Here is a 20,419-nt window from a genome sequence, read left to right as displayed (position 1 = left end):
CATCATTGACTCTTTGTGAATGTGCTGCACTTTGACACAGTGTTGAGCTAATTAAAATTGAGTGAGCGGTCATTGTTTGGTGTATTTAAAAATACAAACTCGTCTAACAAATAAAACAGACAGAAGAAAAGTCTTTTATTGCATGTAGATTAAAAAAAACACATGGTGATCCCTGATTGGAAGATTTCCTAAACAGATGAACTAAATACAACAACACAAGAGGAGAATGACTATAAACATAAACAGGACATTGGGTTTTAAAACAGTGATATTTTAAAATAAAAGCATATTGAAATTTAACATGTCACATGAAGTGACTACAGTCATCATATCACAGTGTCTGAGAATTGCATGACTCATCACTTGTATGTCGAAACAAAGGTGCGGCTTTATGGGAATATGCCCTACAGGTAGGAGATTTCTTCTTATGGGAACAGATTACACTTGTTGAAACTATTGCATGCACATGTACGACTGAACAAAATAATCACAATAATCACAGACTTTAGATTTTAACGTCTATATGTTTGTATGTCGAAAGTTATGCTATTTTGTCATCGTGCTCTAGAGGTATTTGTGTGACCGTGTTGTTAAAGAGTGGAGGGGTGTGGGTTTGGGTGTGGTGCAGGGCTCGTATAGTATCGGGAGGCGGAGCTTTGGAAGAGACTTTGCTCTCTGTTGAGGGAACGTTGTTCACCCTCATCTGAATGCAGGAGAAAGTGTCGCACTAACTGTAAGTCTGTGTAGTGGGGGAAACTAAACGGCTCCTAAATCACTGGCAGCAGCAGTTTTGGAGTGTTAAAGGTACGTTAAAGCTTATTTTAGACATGTATTCAAAACTGAGTTTTTGTTTTCTAACGGGTTTTGTTGCGGGTTGTTACAGAAACCGTTTGAAATTTCCGTTTAAACAACCATTAAGCATCGCCGTTCATAAAGCGAGGTTAATTTCGCGACACATATCGTGCGAAATTCTCTTATTGTGGTGATCTGGGTTGTCGGTGTTGGTTTACCTGTACAAGGTTCGCTCCCACTTCCGTGTGTCGGGTTTCAAACTGATAGCAACTTCAAATGGGTTTACTTCTCTAGTCCCAACGTTATTTCTAATTTACACCGTTTGAATGAACGTATAGTTGTATACAATGTAGACGCTGTTTTGTTTATGCACATAGAAGGTGGAAGCCGGGAATACAAAACAAAGAACCGACCTATCGTTCAATTTTGCGGACACGAGCAAGCAACAGTCTCCTGGCGCTACCTAAGTCGGCTGTCGTCGTTATACATATGGAGTAGATACAAATAAATAATTTACAGACATTTTAGACGAGGATGTATCTGCGTTTAATATTTTATGACATTTAAAATCTAGTTTTGTGTATGATTGTAATGATACTGTTGACACCCTCTGTCTGCAATTTCGATTGGACTTTCATGTTGGCCTGTTGCCTCACCTGTAACACCTTTGCGAGGTGACAATTAACAGTTGGTGTCTGTTTTCATCTCGTCTATAGTTAGGAAATAAATACATAAAAACAAGTTATACGTTGTTATATTCAGAAATGACGTATTTACATGTTGACCGGGGTCTTAGGCGTGGGTCTGGGCGGGGCTTAACTGTTTTATTTACTCGGAACACTTTCATCATAAGCAATATGATACAATCAAGGTTTCCTAGTGGTAATGACGTTTATAGTTAAGTAGTCTATGAGTTAAAACTAATCATTTTAATAATCTGCATTTTTTGGGAACAATGCTCCTTAAGATACACCCTTTCCTGTTTGTCTGGTTAGCAGGGAAGCAAAAGAAGCACATCCTCTGTCTGTGATAAGGACCAACTCAATTCAGCAGACATGGATATAGGCAGCATGTCTAAGCAGTTTTGTACTGATGTGCTCGACGGTTTTGATTTTGGTTGGCCGTACTGGCACAGAAAGAGAGGATAATTGTTAAGAGAGCATGCTCTCCTCACTTACAAAATGTTAAATAAACAACAGTGGCTAACGTGACGTATGACGGTCTATTTATATATCTGTATGGGTCAGGTCCTGCACACATTAACACAGACAGGATGTGGTTTTTGCTTTATGTAGGAGTTTGCGAGACTGGCGTAGGGTTTTAGGCTGAGATTTATGGCATCTGGGCTCACACATAGATGTTAATCCTCATACAAACACAAATCCCTGAAATTGCCCTACATTAGGACAGCAATGGGCAGTGAGATCCCCCTTCGTGATTACACTTTCAGATAGGGCACCGTTCGGTTAGTATGCTTGGTTCATCACTCTTTGTTTGATTTGTTTCCTTTTTTTCTTTAGGTTCTTGAGAACTTTTTTTAGATCGGTTTCCCTCCAATGGTTTCTCACTGGCTCTTTCCTCTTTATAATTCATATCTAAAGCACTTTATACAGTACAGACCTCTTGAGATGACTATAGTCCTAGCATATGTGTTGAATATGGTTTTTTGTTGCAGAGATAAGTCGACTCAATGTTTGTAGTTCAAAATGTGCCGCATGTAATCTATAGTGAATGCCTGGCTTGCTTTGAGATGGACAATATGGATTTTTATAGCCTCATAAACTATTCAGGGTTAAGTCAATTGCTCCTTGAGACTTTACCGGTTGATTGTTTTAGAAACGTGAAATGCATTTCTTGCAATAATAATCTACCCAAATCCCTGACTTTTTCATGTTTTTTTTCTATAGATATGATCTTAATTATTTCTCCCCTAGTAAGTTTCTCCACACTGTTTGTTTCCTACCTCCTTTAGTGAGACCTATACACTAGGTGCTTCCGACATTTGGTCAGCTCTGCTCTTATTAATTATTAACAAAGCCCTCCTCGGATGTCAATAAACAGTCCCAACAGCAGCTCAGACCCACTGAATTAACACTCAGCAGTCACGAAGGAACCCACCAGGCCGTCTATCCCGCAAGTCTCCTCATATTCCACTTCTAATATAAAAGTAACCTCAAACTCTCATATCAAGACGAAATGATAAAACTAACTGCCTTTAACATCAATAATTGAATCTTTAAGTTGAACAAGGGAAATATCTTGTTGCAAGGTATTGCCTTACACTACACCCCGTTCTTAATGGGTAATGCGATCTAGATTGCATAGTGTGTACTTGAACAAGAAAATAAGTTCACTTAAGCAACAACAAAGGCATTTTTATTGTTGAATGATGAGCAAGTAGCTGGACGTCATTTGAAGTAGCTCGCAACCATGTTGAAACCTCAGATTCAGAGTTTGATATCATAAGTGTTATTGTAATTGGTATCAGGACCACTGTACGTTTCAGAGCCAGTGTGATGGAGAGTGAAATACGTCTGTGGGAGGATCTGGGCATGTATCATCAAGACTGAACATCTCCACTCCTTAATTCAGCGGTACTGGAGTGTTTGGGAGGTGTAGAGTAACCAAGGAGAGGTGGAGAAAGGGGCCATTCAGGGAGTAGAGACTCTCACACGAGAGAGACACCATCTCTCAATAATGAGTAATCGTGCCAAAGAGGCCTCCTTTTAAATGGCAGGGAACATTCCCATAGTCATATGTAAGCGAGTATTTGTTCCTTATTGACCCACGAGAGGTTTTATCTAACACTTCATATCACTGCCACTAACTTTTCAAGGCAACACCTACATGTTTGTTCACTAGATCTCTTTAGATATCTGTACTGTACCAGTGACTCGGCGCTCCAAAGAGGGAACATGAGTAAGAATTTGGTAAACTGTGTGGAACACAAACACATTTAACTATATTATCCAGCTTTCATGAGCTATTTAAACTGCACGCTCTGGTTATACTCCGGCTCTGTATAAAACAGTAGCCCAGACTGTTTTTTTTCCAGTCGGAAATTAACCGAATTGTCAAAAGAGTGTGCTGTTCTTCAGATTTATGTGGAATAAGTTTGCCTTGGGTTATATCAAGCTGATTAAATATTCATTGACTGTCACGTTGACTCCGTTCTGCTCGACGAGCTCATGCGATGATGAAGTACCTGCCTTCACTTGGCGGACTATACTTGGAGATTTTGGAGCGCTGCAGACATGGTTATTTGACTTCAAAACAATAGAGTGATTTTGTCACAAACGTTGGTAAAGTGTCAGAAACCCACTGTCTCAGAGAACGCCCCACGTAAAGCTAAGTGCCTCAGCTAATGACTCATACGAGAAACGTCTTACAATAATGTGAATTGTGTCTGATTGTCCATCAGCCATTTTCCTTCACATAGCGTCTACATTAAGTCAAGTGTTCCATTCAAATAGAAAGACCTCTCTCATCTCAACTGGACTGAAACAGAAGAGGGATTATGGGATAGTGGATGTTTGAATACTTGCATGAATCTAGAGACTGATCTCAGCCACTGTTCTTAGTCCCTGCTATCGCATATCTATGAATCAGTCGCATTGAACAATGAAAGGAGACACAAGGGTGCATTGAGCAGACAGACTTCATTGACTTATGCTCCCTCTCTTCTTGTCTGGATTCATCTAGGCACTTCCTGCAAGTGACACCCATGACCAAACGCTTGTAATTTAGCTTCGGTTGTTTTTGATTGTGTGTCCAACTGTACTAACACCGATAAACAGATTTGTTTATTGTTCAACTAGATAGTGGAAATGATCAAGCTGTTTTTGAAGTAGCTTTTAGCATTTTACCTTATAGACAATGGGTGCTATACAGCACTAAAAGTGGTTCTTTGCTCGTATTCATAGGGGAACCACTTTTAGTGCATATCTTGGTGCTTCAGTGGTTCATAGGAGGTTCTTTGGGGTGACCGAGGTGCTATATTTTGGTTCTCAAAGTAGGGGTCACGACCCCCAGGGGGGTAGCAATTCAAGGCTGTGAGGGCGGGTCGCAAGATGATTTTCAGAAATATATTTTTGTATTTTTAGAAATAGGGTATTTTATCGATAAGTGTAACAAAATATACAAATATTTGTTAAGTTAAAATAAAACCACACAAATAAAAAGCCATCAGTCTTTTGAATTTCCTCCCCCTCGATCGTGACCCCTGATGTGATTACGTCCCAATAACAACATTAGCAACCGCATTAGGCTAGGTGAAGCAAGTCAATTTACAGCACCATGTTAAACAGTCCCATGTGCACCCAGATTATTTTTTTAGGATTTTTTTTATTCGTCGAAATGAAACAATGTTAATATAGACCAAAGACAATGCAGGGAGCACAGCGGAGGAGGGCGGAGAAGCAACATCGCCAGAAAGGTCATCGTCCTCCGGTACGAAAAGAGGCAGAGGTTTGCATAAAGGAATTACATTCATCAGCACTCAAATCAGTTTGATAAAATTCGAACATCTGTAGTAATAGTTCATAGTTTATGAATAACAACAAGTAAAGAAATGAGCAAATAACTGTAAAATAATATAAGCTGGTATTCTTTTGTGTTGTCATTATGCACGTGTTTGGATAGACTTAAGTGTCCAGTTGTGTGCAATGTGTACTTTAACCACTTCCGAGTATAGTGGAGGTCTTGAGTTATTTTGGGGGTCGCTGGCTGAAAAGTTTGGGAACCCCACCGTTTCTGTATAAAGATCCTCATAAGCCCCTGTAGGCTCCTTCAGCAGCTCTATATAGCACCTCGGTCATCCCAAAAAAACACTGAAGCAACAAAATATGGTTCTATCTATATACCACTAAAAGTGGTTCCCCTATGATCACGAGCCAAGAACCACTTTTAATGCTATAATGCAGTAGTGTATGTACTGTTGGCAGTAATTGAAAATGTATTTTGGACGTGCTTGTAAGGGCTTAGCTAGAGGCTGAGATAACACAGCTTGTCCTCACATGCCTGAAGATCTCACTGCTGGAAAATTTAACATCAGCTGCATTCAGAGGAGGTTGAACTTGGGGGCCATCTAATGCAATAGAGTTGTGTAACAAATCTAGAATGAGCTGGATTTGCATGTTTTTGTGCTGAGTATCTACTATCTGAAAAGTCAGACCCTTCTTGTGCAATTTTTATTATTAATTAGAATTTAAAAAATGAACAGGTGTAGAAACATTGTTTTTGCATTGGGAAATACAAGGAGGGGTCCCAATGTTGTGAAATGTTCGTCGGGACTCTTATTAGAGGAAGAAAGCCCAGTTCCATGTAAATGTCTACCTCAAAATGTTTAGTCATACTGATACGTCAGATTATAATATTTGGTGTTTTAAATACTTATGTGAATAGTGAAGTCTTTTAAAGCATTTGTTATGTTTTTCCATTGTCAGGTAAGTTAGTTGTCACATCCATAACGGAATTGTCACATGCATAAGGAGAAATGGATAATTATGCACCAATTGCAATGCAGTATGTAGCAGTGAATCTGACCATGTGACTCACAAACATTTTATGGATTGGTGAGTTTTGGCAGAAATCTTTGTTCTTTCCCCCTGTGATGATATTCCGGATGCCTGCAGATGTAGGCAGCTATGTAGTACAATCTTCGAAACACATCTAGTGTTTTGGTAACACGCTATGATAACTTTGTAATTGGACATGCTGCTTGATAGATCTGCATGTTCCGAGGCCCGCATGTGGGGAAAAGAAGCTGTGGGTCCGAGCCGGTGCTGCTGACCACCTGCTCGCACACTTGCTGTCTACAGTGGAAGCAAACCGAGTGTCTTGGGAAAACTCGGACACAGCGGGCTCTCAGCACTACGGCCTCAGCTGGTAACTGCTAGGTCACAAGGTCATTAACAGTGTGTGTGTGGCTTTGGATTTCATACTACTGAATGAAAGCTATGAGATACAGCAGCTGGTTAATCTCTGGAGACTAACTCTGAAATCAAAATGGCTTCTTATTGGCAGTAATTCAGATGCAAATACATTAGTGGCGCAATTACGGCGACCGTAAAAACACAGACATACTGAATGGATACAGTGACCTCCAAAACATAATGGAGCGCTAATGCATCAGTTTAAAAACTCATAATGTATGAATTTAGTCACATTATAAAATAAGATATCAAAGCACAATTATTTCTAGTATAAAAAAATCACGTAACAAAATATTTCACTAGTCTTATTAGGTTTGAGATTAGAAAACAATTGATGTATTTGCTCTTAGAAATATTAATCATGGTGTAGTTTAAACATAAAGTGTAGTTTTTATTGTAATTTTGTATAACTTGAATTTTACTATGAACACGATGTTGTTTTTTACTACTTCAAATACCACAAGTTTAGTTTGGTTACTGTAGTTAAACCATGGTACATTTTCATAAGGGTGTTCATAAATGTAAAACAGTATTTGGACACATTATTTGTTGTTAAAGGGATACTTCACCCAAAAATGAAAAATCTGTCATCTGTGCTTATTACCAGACAGATCTTGCCCCCCATTGACTCCCACAATTACTTTATATTTTTTTTGTTCTGTTGTACTCAAAAGAACACCTTTTGAAGAATGTCAGACAGCACCCGTTCTGAGGGACTTTTGAATACCATTGTATTTTTTCTTATAATCAAAATCTGTCTGGTTATAAGCATTCTTCCAAATATCTTTCTCTGTGTTCATCAGAACAATGACATTTATACAGATTTGGAACAACATTTTTGGAACAACAATAATACTTCATTTTTGGATGAAGTATCCCTTTAAGAGTTTTCTGAGGTCACTGTTGAGGAACTTGTTACAATCATAGAGGATGTTCAAAAGGTAAAGTATGTTAAAACTTCTCTTTCACTTAAAAGGGAAATTACACTTTTGATTGTCATCAGTAAAAGTGAAAGTCTGAAAGAAAGTCTGCAGAAACCAGCAGGACTTTTTCGACAGGTTGTTTCTGAGTAATTCACACTACCAGTACACACCCGAGTCACGTCAGTGGCACTCCCTGTCTGTCCCGAGGGCAGGGCAGTGAGCTTATAGTGACTGCACTGTCAGTGCTCAGCATTGTTCTACAAATCAGCACCATCAGCACGTCTGTTTTTGTCATTATTTAACTGTCGGGTCACGGGAGAGCGGACACTGCAAGTGATTGTGGCCGAGAGAAATAAACAGATTTTATATACTAAAACGGACGAACCACGTCTGACCGTGAAAGTTTACATTTGAAGACAATGTTAAATTTCTTAATGTACACCATATGCTTTTTATATGCATTATGCTTTTACAGAAATATAGTCTTCGTACATTCTTCTTTGTCGTCTCAAATCATTTTTGTAATTTACAAACAAAAATATATATGCGTTTATATATATGTGGGGAGATTTTAATTTATGTGTATATCTGTGATAGAAGGACAGACAGGGTTTGTATGAGAGAGAGATCGGGTGAGAGAGGTTGCACACAACATGGTCTGGTGTAGAATCTCACACCAGGATTACAGTTTTGGGAATCTGCCATGGGATTGGTCATCGGTCCACATCCCATTGTGAATCTCACAGCGTTAGTCACACAAATATCAGCCGCGTTTCAGAGAATCGCCCAAGCTGATAAAGTCCCTGGATCTATTGGGCAGACATGAGTGGGTGGAGTCAGTCAGCTGGGGGTGGGAGATGATTCTGAAGGGCGTGGGACATTTTAGCTGCTAAGTTTTCTTGGAGTGAAAGTGAACGTACAGTAATAAACTGTTACTCATTTACAGATCTTCATCACATTTATTTGCTAAGTTCAAAGTAGAGGCAGCAGTACACACCTCATATCAGCTCAGAAATCACAATTTGTTCAGTGAACAAATGTTTTTTGTTTTACAAACATGTAAATAAAAGTAGATGCAATAATATACATAAATGAAAATATAAAAGTTAAGAATAAGTTTTGTTTAGGAGTATATAAAATATGAAGAATCTACATTTATTATCATGATTTAAAAATCTCTGACATTTGCAGCTGTCTTTATTATTTTGTAACATGAACATTAAAGCAAAAGATTCTGAGATAAATGTGAATTATTTATTTATTTTAACAATGCAACCTCTAACTTTGCCTCTCTGCTGCCATCTCAGATTGAAACATAACCGCAAGTTATACGAGTTGTTTTCTATGAGAGTTTAGATGACATAAACATTTAAATTGTACCTGTCTGCTTAACTTATTATTTATACCGTATATTTATGTTATAATACCTCTTAAAGGCTTTTTAAAATATGTGAGAGAAATAGAGAGGGTTATGTTTTTTTTCTTATTTAATTTGTCTGTCAAGTATTCACAGAAGAGATTGGCTTTAAGTAGTTTTTGAATGTTGTTGATGTGATGTGTTGAGATGTGGTTGACCGGACCGAGTTAGGAAGAATGTTCTACCAGGAAGAAGTTGTGAATGAGAATGAGCGGGAAAGCTATTAACTGTCCTTATGGGAAGGTAACACAAGACGCTGCTGGTTTGCTGAGCGCAGGGTTCTTGATGGGGTGTAGGAGGGTGTGAAAGTATGCCGGTGCCGATCCAGTGAGAGTCCTGTAGGCAAGCATTAGTGACTTGAATCTGATATGGGCTTCAAACAGTAGCCAGTGGAGGAAGTTGAAAAGGAGTGTCACATGAGCCCTTTTGGGCTGTTCGAAGACGAGGCGGGTTGCTGCGTTCTGAACCAGCTGGAGTGGTTTGATAGCCTTTGCAGGAAGACCAGAAGAGAAGAGCATTCCAGTAGTCCAACCTTAGAACAACTTCAGGGTCAGTCAATTTTTGGTCGAACTGTCCATTAAATAGTGCTGTTTGTCAATCTGCCACCTGCCACTTGTTTATAATGCTGTGAGAAAATAGGAAAAGACGGAATTTAGTTTATTTTGGATGTGGGACTGTAATTTGCCACACCCTTAATAACACGCTTCATGTAAAATGACATGTAGGAAGGTTGCTAACTGACCAAAATCAGAAAGATGTAAACCTGATCTCGAGTGATCTCTTAAAGAAGTCTCCATACAGACATGATTTGCTACAATATGCAAATTGTAGGACAGTGTGTAAACCGTGTATTTCAGGATGGGTGTGTAAATGTGCTCACTAGAATGCAAGCTTGAGAAAACCACGCCTTAATGATCATTCAGACGCTTTCTCTCGTTCACCTGCAGGGCTGACAGGAGTCACAGCATGTTGCATGTTTCCACATGCTTGTGATTGAGCTACACCCAGCTAGGCGTGTTATCTTGACATTTTTCACAGAAAGAGGATTTTTTTACTCAAAAATCCCTGATATCGTCGCTGTCCTTCCGAAACCTCATATGTCCAGATTTGGTTTTGGAAAAACACAGTATTTTTTAAATACTTTTTAATGATTAGATTTTTGCGAAACCCAGTGACAAACATAAAGGATGACTAATTATATTAATTATTAACAAAAAAAATTGTCACAAATGTAAAGTTTCAGAATGACAACCACAGAATCCAAATCAGCATTGTTAACATTATATTTCATGACGCTGGTTCTCATTAAGCAGAACTACAATTCTGGCGACACAGTCGCTATTTATGCCAATGCTTGGACATATTTTAGAAGATCCACACCTAATTTGTTGTAAACATCTGCTTAGCATTGGCTGTATGCTTTGAAATGACATTCTCCATATCCATTCTGATAATCTCTTCTTATTGGTCACGCAACCCCAACCGCACAGACCTCTTGCGTGTGTGTTCACACTCTCTTCGAGTGTCAACTTGCAAGGCATCCAAAATATGTGTTCAGCCTGCGCCCCAGCGTTCAGTATTTCTGTAAAGACCTCGCACATCTTCACAACGCCGGGGCAGTGATTGTTTTAACATTGATATTTGGCATACACTTTTATCCAGCATACAAGGTGTAAATCAGTTCATGCATTTCATGGGAATCGAACACAAGATCTTGATACGGAAAGTAACATGCAATGTTTGTTCAACTGGAATGTCTCTGGTTATGTAATCATTGTGAAGTCAATAAAGGTCATATCTTTCCTTTCATTCTCTTACTTTTTTGTTAGGGTCTAGTGCCAACGGACTTTGGCTGGGCGTCAGATTCCTACTGGTTTTCTGCTAGTTTGAAACCCTCTGATTACATTCCACTCTTGTTTTCTGCAGAGCATTTTGAAAACTGCAGTGTTGGTTGGATGAAATCCATCTAATCACTTTGCCGTGCATCCAGAAGCTTAGATTCATAATGTCGGTTTATACACTTTTTGCTTTCTTTGGACAAATATTTAGCTAACTCTCATTGGCTGTTATGCTTTGCATTCCCTAAGGCTAGCAGTTAGCTTTCTTATCTTCAACCTGCCCACAGATTTTAAAACAGCCAATCCCTGTTAACTATAGATCTCAGGTTGAATCTTATTGCATCTGCATCCAATGATAGTATGGATTCCAACCGGCAAACTTTCAAGATGTTCAGCAATGCACTCAGAGAATGAAGATAACCTGTATTTGAGAAATAATTAATAACTTCTCTAAAGAAAAGATGAAATGTGGAGTTTAAATCAGGACGAGAGGGAGAACTAAAATGGCAGCGTTGCGGAATTGAGCAGGTTCATCTTGTCTCTGACGTGGCTTTTACTGATAACAAGGTTTTATTTGTGTCTTCATTTGTGTCATGAATGTATATTAGAAACATTACTAGTCTGAGCTTGGCCTGAAATGTGTTGAGTGTGCGTGTTCGTAAGAGAGAGCGTTTTTGATCGGGGAGGGGTTTGGCGTGTATAGGTGTGTAAATGTCAAATCACGCAGAACGGGTTTCGCAAGGTTGTTGTGATTGTACTCACACGCCTTGCTTGGAAAGGCAAGGGTCAAAACGTTACATATCCCCCCTCCCTACCTGGATCTCCACTTTTCCCATGATCCTTTGCACCCGTTTTGATTGCTCAATGTCGTTTGGATTTGAGATAAGAATCTGCCGTGTTGATTTTGTTGAAATTGGAATATTAATTTAATCCATGTTTTTTCTCTTTTCTTTGTACAGGTTTTATTTTTGGACTGTTTGGTTGGAGTCCACGAGGTCAAAATGGAAACGCACAGTAAGTCAATGTCATTTCAACAGTTTAAATTAATATTAAAATCAAAAAACAGCAGGTATTGTCTGTTTAATAATTTATGGAAGACATTTTGGAATTGAGGTTTTGTCTGTCTGTTACTTTTATGGGATGTTTCACCCAAAAAGGAAACTTCTGTCATCATTTACTTACCTTCGAGTTGTTCCAAATCTGTATACGTTTCTTTGTTCTGATGAACATAAAGATATTTGGAAGATGCTTATAACCAAACAGATTTTGCAGATTTTCTACATTCTTTTTTTTCTATACAATTTTTTTCTACTTTGGGAGTCAATAGGGGGCAAGATCTGTTTGGTTATAAGCAGTCTTCCAAATATCTTTCTCAGTTCGAAGATATATATATACAGATTTGGAACAACTCGATGGTGAGTTGTTGCTCTAAATATGCTGTTGTTAAGGAACACATATGTGATTGTGTATCCGTGACAAACCCCACAGGTGTGATGAAGGTCAATGAGTGGCAATCATTCCACGGGACAGATTCAGGCATCCAGTCAGGAGCCAATACGGTTCGCTTAGAAGATGATGGATCCTATGGATACACAGAAAACTCTGCAGGTGAAATACGATCCCATCTACGCACAGCTCATTAATATATGCTGTATTCATATTCTTTAATATAGATTAAACTTCACACTCCACGTATTGTATTAGATTACTGTTCCTCATTGTCATTCTCATATTAGCCCAACATACAACGCAATAGGTTTAATTGTTGATACATGATCAGATTTTTTTGCTTGTTTTGTGCAAGAAAACCATTTGCATAGAAACACTTCAATGTATGATCGTTAACAAGTTTGCTGGTGATTTGCTTCTGAATTCATTGTTCTTCTATTTTCTGAAACTTTCAACGATTGAAAGTCTATAAAATGAATATTAATAATATTCAACAGGTGTAATATGTTGCATTTAAAGTGTCACGAAACCTCCCCTTTCAGCTACATTCTACCTCACTGTCGTTTTTGAATAATGCAATTAAAATGGGCGTGAACGCTGTGAGAAGAAGAGCCGTTAAAAACCAGCGAAGACGGACGCTCCAATCACAAGGCGCTGTCATGAATAATTAGGAAAAATGTCTTCTCGTTGGTCAAGAAAGCACAGTTTCATGAATAATAATGAGACACCGACGCATCATAGATGTACTCAAATAATGCAAAAAAGACTGTATTCTCTACTGTAATAACTTATAGCTGCTAACATTGTTTTCTATGATGTGCAACACAGCCAACTTTGTTTACATTTAAATAAATGTTTTTTCGTGGCTTTTTAAGTTATGTATGAGTATAAAGTCTGTATTCGTTATAAACCGTATTAGTAGTACTATATTAAAAGTGTTTTTCTCTCTTTTACTGACCGCAATAGATGTCGAGACTCAGTACCATATGACACGTACTCAACGCGTGAAAGCGGCCATGTTTCCAGAGATGGTGGAGGGAAGATCCATCCTCTCCACACAGATCGATCCATCCCAACAGACCAACGTACAGAAGCTGGCCGAACCCTCTCAGCAGCTCAAAGACGCCATCGTTCATCTCATCAACTACCAGGACGACGCTGAGCTCGCCGCACGTGCCATTCCAGAACTCACCAAACTCCTAAATGATGACGACCAGGTGCTTAAATGCTCGATGATGTCACGTTGTCACACCAATCAAAACAGGGTGTTTGAGTGTATGATACACTGAGACACAGAATTTGATATGGATTTATTTAATCCTGTAATCTTGTTTAAAGAAAATGTGAAATCTTAATTTAAGCACTTTAGTTTCTTCTTCTGACCTCTTGACTTTTTTTTCCTTTAGTCGGTGGTGAATAAGGCAGCTATGATCGTGAACCAGCTGACCCGTAAGGATGCGTCGCGGCGAGCTCTGATGCAGTCTCCGCAGATGGTGGCGTCAGTCGTGAGGGCCATGCAGAACACATCGGACATGGAGACCACCCGTGCCACAGCCAGCATCCTTCACAACCTCTCGCACCAGCGCGAGGGGCTGCTCGCCATCTTTAAATCAGGAGGCATTCCCGCTTTGGTGCGCATGCTGAGGTGAGAAACAAAATACAATGCGATTATAAAGTACTTTTGTACTCACAAAATAAAACCATGTTCGTTCATGAAATCATTTGACTCAATATTTGTCCATAAAATCTCTCTTCTTTTATTCAGCTCTCCAATGGACTCTGTTGTTTTCTACGCCATCACCACCCTGCACAACCTGATCTTACACCAGGAGGGAGCCAAGATGGCGGTACGTCTGGCTGATGGGCTGCAGCGGATGGTCCCCCTGCTAAAGAAGAGCAACCCTAAATTCCTGGCCATCACCACAGACTGCCTTCAGCTACTGTCCTATGGAAACCAGGAGAGCAAGGTGTTTATGTTTACCTTTTGATCATGTAGTAATATACACGATGAACCATGACAGCCTGGAGCTGTCAATATGAGGTTTAGCGGGTCATTATACAAAACATGAGAACACCTCAATCAGGATAAATGGTTTATAAATCCGTGTACTCCACATATGTGTTGGTTATTTCAAAGATGTATGAAAAGATATGGATCATATAGATCTTTTTATTGCCCATGGTGACATTAGTCTTACTGTTTCTCAGCTGATTATTCTGGCTAATGGTGGCCCTGAGGGTCTTGTTAACATCATGAGGACCAACAGCTATGAGAAACTGCTTTGGACCACCAGCCGTGTGCTCAAAGTGCTCTCTGTCTGTCCTAGTAACAAGCCTGCTATTGTGGAAGCTGGTAAGTCAACGTGAATGTTTGAGTTTTAGTTCATTTATAGTGCTTTTAAAGGCAAACATCACCATTATTTTTATTATAGTGTTACTCAGTTGAGCATTCCAATAGACTGTGTACCCAACTTAGTGAAGTTGGGTACTGAACCATACTGCTATGGAAAAAATGTGAAAGACCACTTTAGTTTTTACCAATATGTCCAGTTTCTCTTTCTGCAAAAAGACAGATTCATGTTATTTGGATTTTGAGAGACATGGTGTCGGTAGTTCACAGAATTAAACGAAAATTATCCTTTTGCTTAAACACATACCCGTATGTACTTTTTTCTGTGGTTGTATGTTTACGTGACTAGATTTTTACAGCTTTGAACAGCTTCAAGTCACATTTGCTTAAAATATACAAAAATATACAAAATATGTAACGCATTATGTATCTCACCTTTTCATTCTCAGGTGGCATGCAAGCGCTTGGAAAGCATCTGAATGGCTCTACTCCACGTCTAATGCAGAATTGCCTGTGGACCTTGAGGAACTTGTCAGACTCTGCAACCAAACAGGTCTATTTTTACATCTGACTCTTGAAAGAGTGCTTGTCGTTGACGGAGGAACACAATTTACACTTGTCACTTTAAATAGACTGTTTTAAACACCTCTATACAGAAGGCATGAAACTTTAACTGAGCTCTGTTAGCCGGCACCAACACCTGTTCTCTCTCGCCCCCTGCAGGACGGAATGGAAAATCTGCTGCAGGTACTGGTTGGTCTGCTGTCCTCAGACGATCTCAACATGCTTACCTGCTCCACCGGCATCCTCTCCAATCTCACCTGTAACAACACGCGCAACAAAACGCAGGTGACCCAGAGTAATGGGGTGGAGTCTTTGATTCACACCATCCTAAGAGCTGCCTCCAAACAAGATATAATCGAGCCAGCAGTCTGTGCCCTGCGACACCTCACCAGCCGGCACCCGGATGCTGAGACTGCACAGAACGCTGTGCGAATGCATTACGGCATCCCCGCAATCGTCAAATTGCTGAATCAGCCTTACTACTGGCCAGTTGTGAAGGTGAGCGAAGAACCCTCTTAGTTTTAGAAATGTACAAAATTGTTTAATATTTAGTTTCGCTGGTTTTCACAACAGTGGTTGTTTATACTGATAAGTTCAAGCTTTTGGTTATCTACACCATATGAGTTAAGTAAAATAAAGCGGCATTTATTCTTTCAAGCAACAGTGTGTAGCATTCTTTCGTTCATTCATTTTGTAGCAGAGCTATAATTTCACGGCGCCTGGATTTTTTTATAGTTGGGCCCCTTTCCCTTTATGGCCAGTTTGGGCCCCTTTATCAAAGGGTCAATCTGGATTGCCTGATCTGCATAACAAAAAAGTCCAATGACCAAAACTAGCACAAAATTTGTCCAATGACCCCAAAGTGAAATACACGAAACTCCAAAACTCAAAATATGTCACATTTATGCATTTGGCAGACGCATTTATCCAAAGCGACTTACATTGCATTATCCTAAACATATGTTTCTAAGTATTTTCAATCCTCTGGGATCGAACCCACGGCATTGGTATGGCGCTGTTAGCGGCATACTCTTACCACTGAGCTACAGGAAAGCCCCTCCCGTTTTCTTTTCTTTCGATTACGTTTTGTATTACTATAGTAATAACTCTATAGTAGTAATCCTTAACACATTCTTTTTTCATAGGGAACTTCATCTTACTTATTAAATACTGGTTGATGAACAAAAGTAAACCACAGTTAATGTTCAAAATGGCCATTGCAAGGGTTAAAAAGTAGACCAGTTCTGAAGAAAAACTGTGGACTTGGCAACTCTGTGGTCCAAACCCTTTGGTCACTGTTAATGCCCCTTATAATGATGCTGTTTTACAATGTCTGATCCCGAATCTTCTCTTCTCCAGGCTGTGGTCGGTCTTATCCGTAACCTGGCCCTGTGTCACGAGAACCAAGCTCCTTTGAGAGATGCTGATGCCATTTCCAAACTGGTCACTTTGCTTACAAAATCTCACCAGGATGCACAGAAACTCGGTTCCTCTGCTCAACAAACATACCAGGCACGTAGTGTTCATGTAATTCGTAGAGGCTGTGATTCGATTTCCAAATTAACTAACAATTCTTTTATCGTTTTAGGATGGAGTGAGAATGGAGGAGATTGTGGAGGGCTGCACCGGTGCTCTGCATATCCTGGCCAGAGATCCACTAAACCGGCACATTATTGCGAGCATGGACACCATTCCACTCTTTGTTCAGGTAAAACATTTCTACAGATCCTAAAGTTGAGAGCCAAACAGTGACTGACAACTGGCTTGCCACAAGAACCTTCTTAAGTTGCAGATTCGGCACCTGCTTTGGGACAAGAATGGGTTAGTCCTGCTGACACTATGTTGTTATAGACTTTTGCTTTCTCCGTTTCTCCGTAGCTTTTGTATTCACCAGTGGACAACGTCAAGCGAGTGTCATCTGGTGTTCTGTGTGAACTGGCTCTTGATAAACAGTCGGCTGACATCATTGACGGAGAGGGAGCCTGTGCTCCTCTCATGGAGCTTCTGCACTCCAGTAATGAAGGCATTGGTACGTGAGAGAAAGATTTAGCAAGATTAGATTTGAGTAAATATGATGTTATTAATTATTTTTTTCATTAGCCACCTATGCCGCTGCTGTACTGTTCAGAATTTCTGAGGACAAAAACCAGGACTATAAGAAACGAGTATCAGTTGAGCTCACACACTCGCTCTTCAAACACGACCCTGCTGCTTGGGAGATAGTGAGTTTGACATTTCAAAGTGTTATCAGTTAATAATTCAATGTTTTAACCATTGAGTAATTGAATCTATTGGAAATTGATCAGATTATGAAAAGAAGTCTTTGTATAGTTAGCTAATGTGAATTTTGTAGATTGACTGCCCACAATTGGTTGAATGTTTTTTTTTTTTTTTTACAAATTGTTAAAAAAACATTAGACTTCCTTTTCTAGTTCCCAGTAATATCCCCTATTAAACAATTTACTTTTTTATTTCAAGTTAATTCGAATCTTGACAGTCCTCTTGTTATTGTATTGAAAGGATGTATTAGAGGCTCTCACATTATATATGTTTGGCTTATTTTTATTGCAGAATGGTAATATTTTCACACTCAAATTTTCATTAATTTCCTGTTGCCTTTGTAGGCCCACAACAGTGCCATGATGGAACAAGGCCCCCCAATCGATGGTTAGTATATCTTCTCACAGATTTGCCAACTATTCATATCTGTGACTGATACTTGTGTTTTTAACAACAAATTCAAATAAATCATGTGGTAAGATTGTACAACATTACGAAACCTACCTGCTCCTTGGCCCTTTCAGAGCATGATGGCTTCCCATATCAATATACTGATGGCGTTCAGATGGATAACTTTCAAGATCATGAAATGCAAGAGGATTATGGAAACAGTATGCCTTATGACTCGATGGGCAGAGGCTTCAGCACTGAACGCTACTAAGGTTATTACACCAAAACAACAATGCTTCAGTTATCAAAGACTAACAGTAACTGACAATATTGTCATACTTGTATTTGATCAGATGGACTACAGGTTATAACTGAACTGTTTTCTTTTTAAAACCCTTCAGCTCCACTGAATGAGGAATGCGGTAAACTACAGAAGAGGCAGAAAGTCAAACTACAGAAGAGGCAGTTTTTTTTATTGCTGGGTGCCTGTGGTTCATTAATCTGTAAACAAACACACATTGACACTGTTGTTGTAATATATGCAATTCTTACTATGCTGGAAGTGGCAGAGGTGAACACAACCTCACACTGCCTTCACACGAGGAGAGCTCGATGCATTTTACACTTGTTTTGTAGAAAAAGTTATATTTTAGCGTTTCTTATGGGTGCATTAATACTTTGTTGGTAACAGGACTGGTAAACTATGCCAAAGAGATTTTATCAAAATATTTTATAATGATAATAATGTCGCTTTTTATAGTTTAAAGATTTTGGATGCTGTCAGTGATTTAGACTTGCGATCTCACAATAACTGAGCTTTATAGTTTTCTTCAGTGGTTTTAGTTAGATGAGGGTTCTGGAATGTTGATTTTCTACAGCTCTTAACACTCATTACAGTAGCTATTCCCCTATGGAGACTGTCATCTAATGAAGCGTTCTTACATGTGTGTGACCATTTTTATGCACCATTTTTATTCCCAGTTTGTCTTCATCAAGAAAATACTGATTTTATTTCTTACAGTGTATGGAGAATGTTTGATATTTACTACATGAATAAATCCTGTGCTGAATAAAGGGGACTAACGTGTAACTAAGTTAAGTTACTAAAACTAACTTTACAAGCTTTTAGGATATTTAACTTTCAGGAAGCGAGATAAAAAAAGGGATCGCTGTCTTTGTAGCATTTTTACATTGTACAAAAAGTACAAATAAAAACATTATCTTATCCGGTTATGTGTTCGTTTTGATATGTACCAAGGAAATTTTGATTAGCATTTGATGTCTTTATAGTTTTGTGGGCAGATTTAGTCACATTGAAATCTTGATTCAGAAATAAAAAATTTAACAATGCAAATAAACAGCAAATATATAATTAATGCTGTTATCAGAATATATTTGTGTCAGCTACTAAATGCAATCAAGATACTTTTACTAAAATAGTTTTGATTAGATGTCTTTTTTGTTGACCGGAGTCAATATACAATTTAACAATGTACAAAAAGAGAGAATTATTGCGTTCAAATAAGGATGCAGAAGGTTTCATAAAGAGCTATGAAGTTTTTAAACTTTGGAGCGATTATGGATTAGGTTTCTATTTCCAAAACAATGACTGCTACTTTTTGATAAACGAAAAATTTATTACGACGAATGTATCAAGTGCCGATATAAGATTAAGGTATTCATAATTTTTCTTGTGTTATAGACAACAAACAGTCTTGACATGCAGTGAAGCCCATTTATAGGGATGTTACAATATTATCTAGTGTTATCATGATAGCAAAATTGTCTCAATATTATCGTGGTGATTGTATGAAGGTCTTCCAGAGCAAACAATGTTAGAAAAAATAATAGATGTTACCTTTGGCGAGGTCCATCGGGTGGTTATTTTATAAAAGGGTTTTTTAGGGAATTTGACCCATCTGATAATATAATTTTTTTTTTTTTTTAAATACTTTATTTAAAGTTTTACAAATTTACTAAATTAACAAACCCCCCCACCCCCTGCCAGCAAATAAACAGTAAATAAATTATGAGTATCAAGGATATGCAATATACAACAGCAATGCACATATACACACACGTGTGCAAGTAGTCATACATACATAAAGAAACAATATGGATACATACACATGTGCATAGACAGATGCACACAACTTCAAAATAAAACACCTATGTCAATAATCATCCAAACATAAAGAGAGGAAGGACTATATAATTGCCTCATATATAAACCACAGTACCACCATTTTAAATTGGATTTGACCAGACCAGTATATTCAATAATCAGTGATCACCCTCCAAATATTCAAAGAAAGAATTCCAAACCTGTAAGAATTTTCTCGGTTTACCAGCAATTTCATATCTGATCTTTTCCATGTGTAACACACTACTAAACTCTTTGAGCCACATCTCAAATTTGGGTACGATCTCTTTATTCCACATCAACAGAATTGCTTTCTTTGCAATTGTCATCCCATATTGTA

At 38.6% G+C, this 20,419-nt stretch overlaps 1 protein-coding gene across 1 annotated transcript; it reads left to right on the top strand.

Annotated features, from left to right (window-relative positions):
* Window positions 1–655: 655 nt before the first annotated feature.
* On the top strand, window positions 656–19,161 carry jupa (junction plakoglobin a). The gene is made up of 16 exons (XM_056735248.1): window positions 656–804; window positions 11,863–11,917; window positions 12,392–12,511; window positions 13,319–13,569; window positions 13,759–13,997; window positions 14,118–14,319; window positions 14,561–14,705; window positions 15,152–15,255; window positions 15,426–15,764; window positions 16,626–16,778; window positions 16,855–16,974; window positions 17,145–17,295; window positions 17,367–17,488; window positions 17,891–17,933; window positions 18,071–18,208; window positions 18,338–19,161. Exons 2-15 carry the CDS (start codon window positions 11,905–11,907, stop codon window positions 18,205–18,207), a joined length of 2,139 nt encoding a protein of 712 aa, XP_056591226.1. The 5' UTR covers window positions 656–804; window positions 11,863–11,904; the 3' UTR covers window position 18,208; window positions 18,338–19,161.
* Window positions 19,162–20,419: the final 1,258 nt, after the last annotated feature.

Source organism: Triplophysa dalaica, chromosome 21, assembly GCF_015846415.1.
Source record: "Triplophysa dalaica isolate WHDGS20190420 chromosome 21, ASM1584641v1, whole genome shotgun sequence".
NCBI lineage: Eukaryota > Metazoa > Chordata > Actinopteri > Cypriniformes > Nemacheilidae > Triplophysa > Triplophysa dalaica.
This window is presented reverse-complemented; position numbering and strand designations above follow the sequence as displayed.

Coding starts and splice junctions, on each gene's coding strand:
- jupa (XM_056735248.1), top strand. Junction 13,570..13,758: donor TCCTAAATGATGACGACCAG/GTGCTTAAATGC, acceptor TTTTTCCTTTAG/TCGGTGGTGAATAAGGCAGC. Junction 13,998..14,117: donor GCTTTGGTGCGCATGCTGAG/GTGAGAAACAAA, acceptor TCTTTTATTCAG/CTCTCCAATGGACTCTGTTG.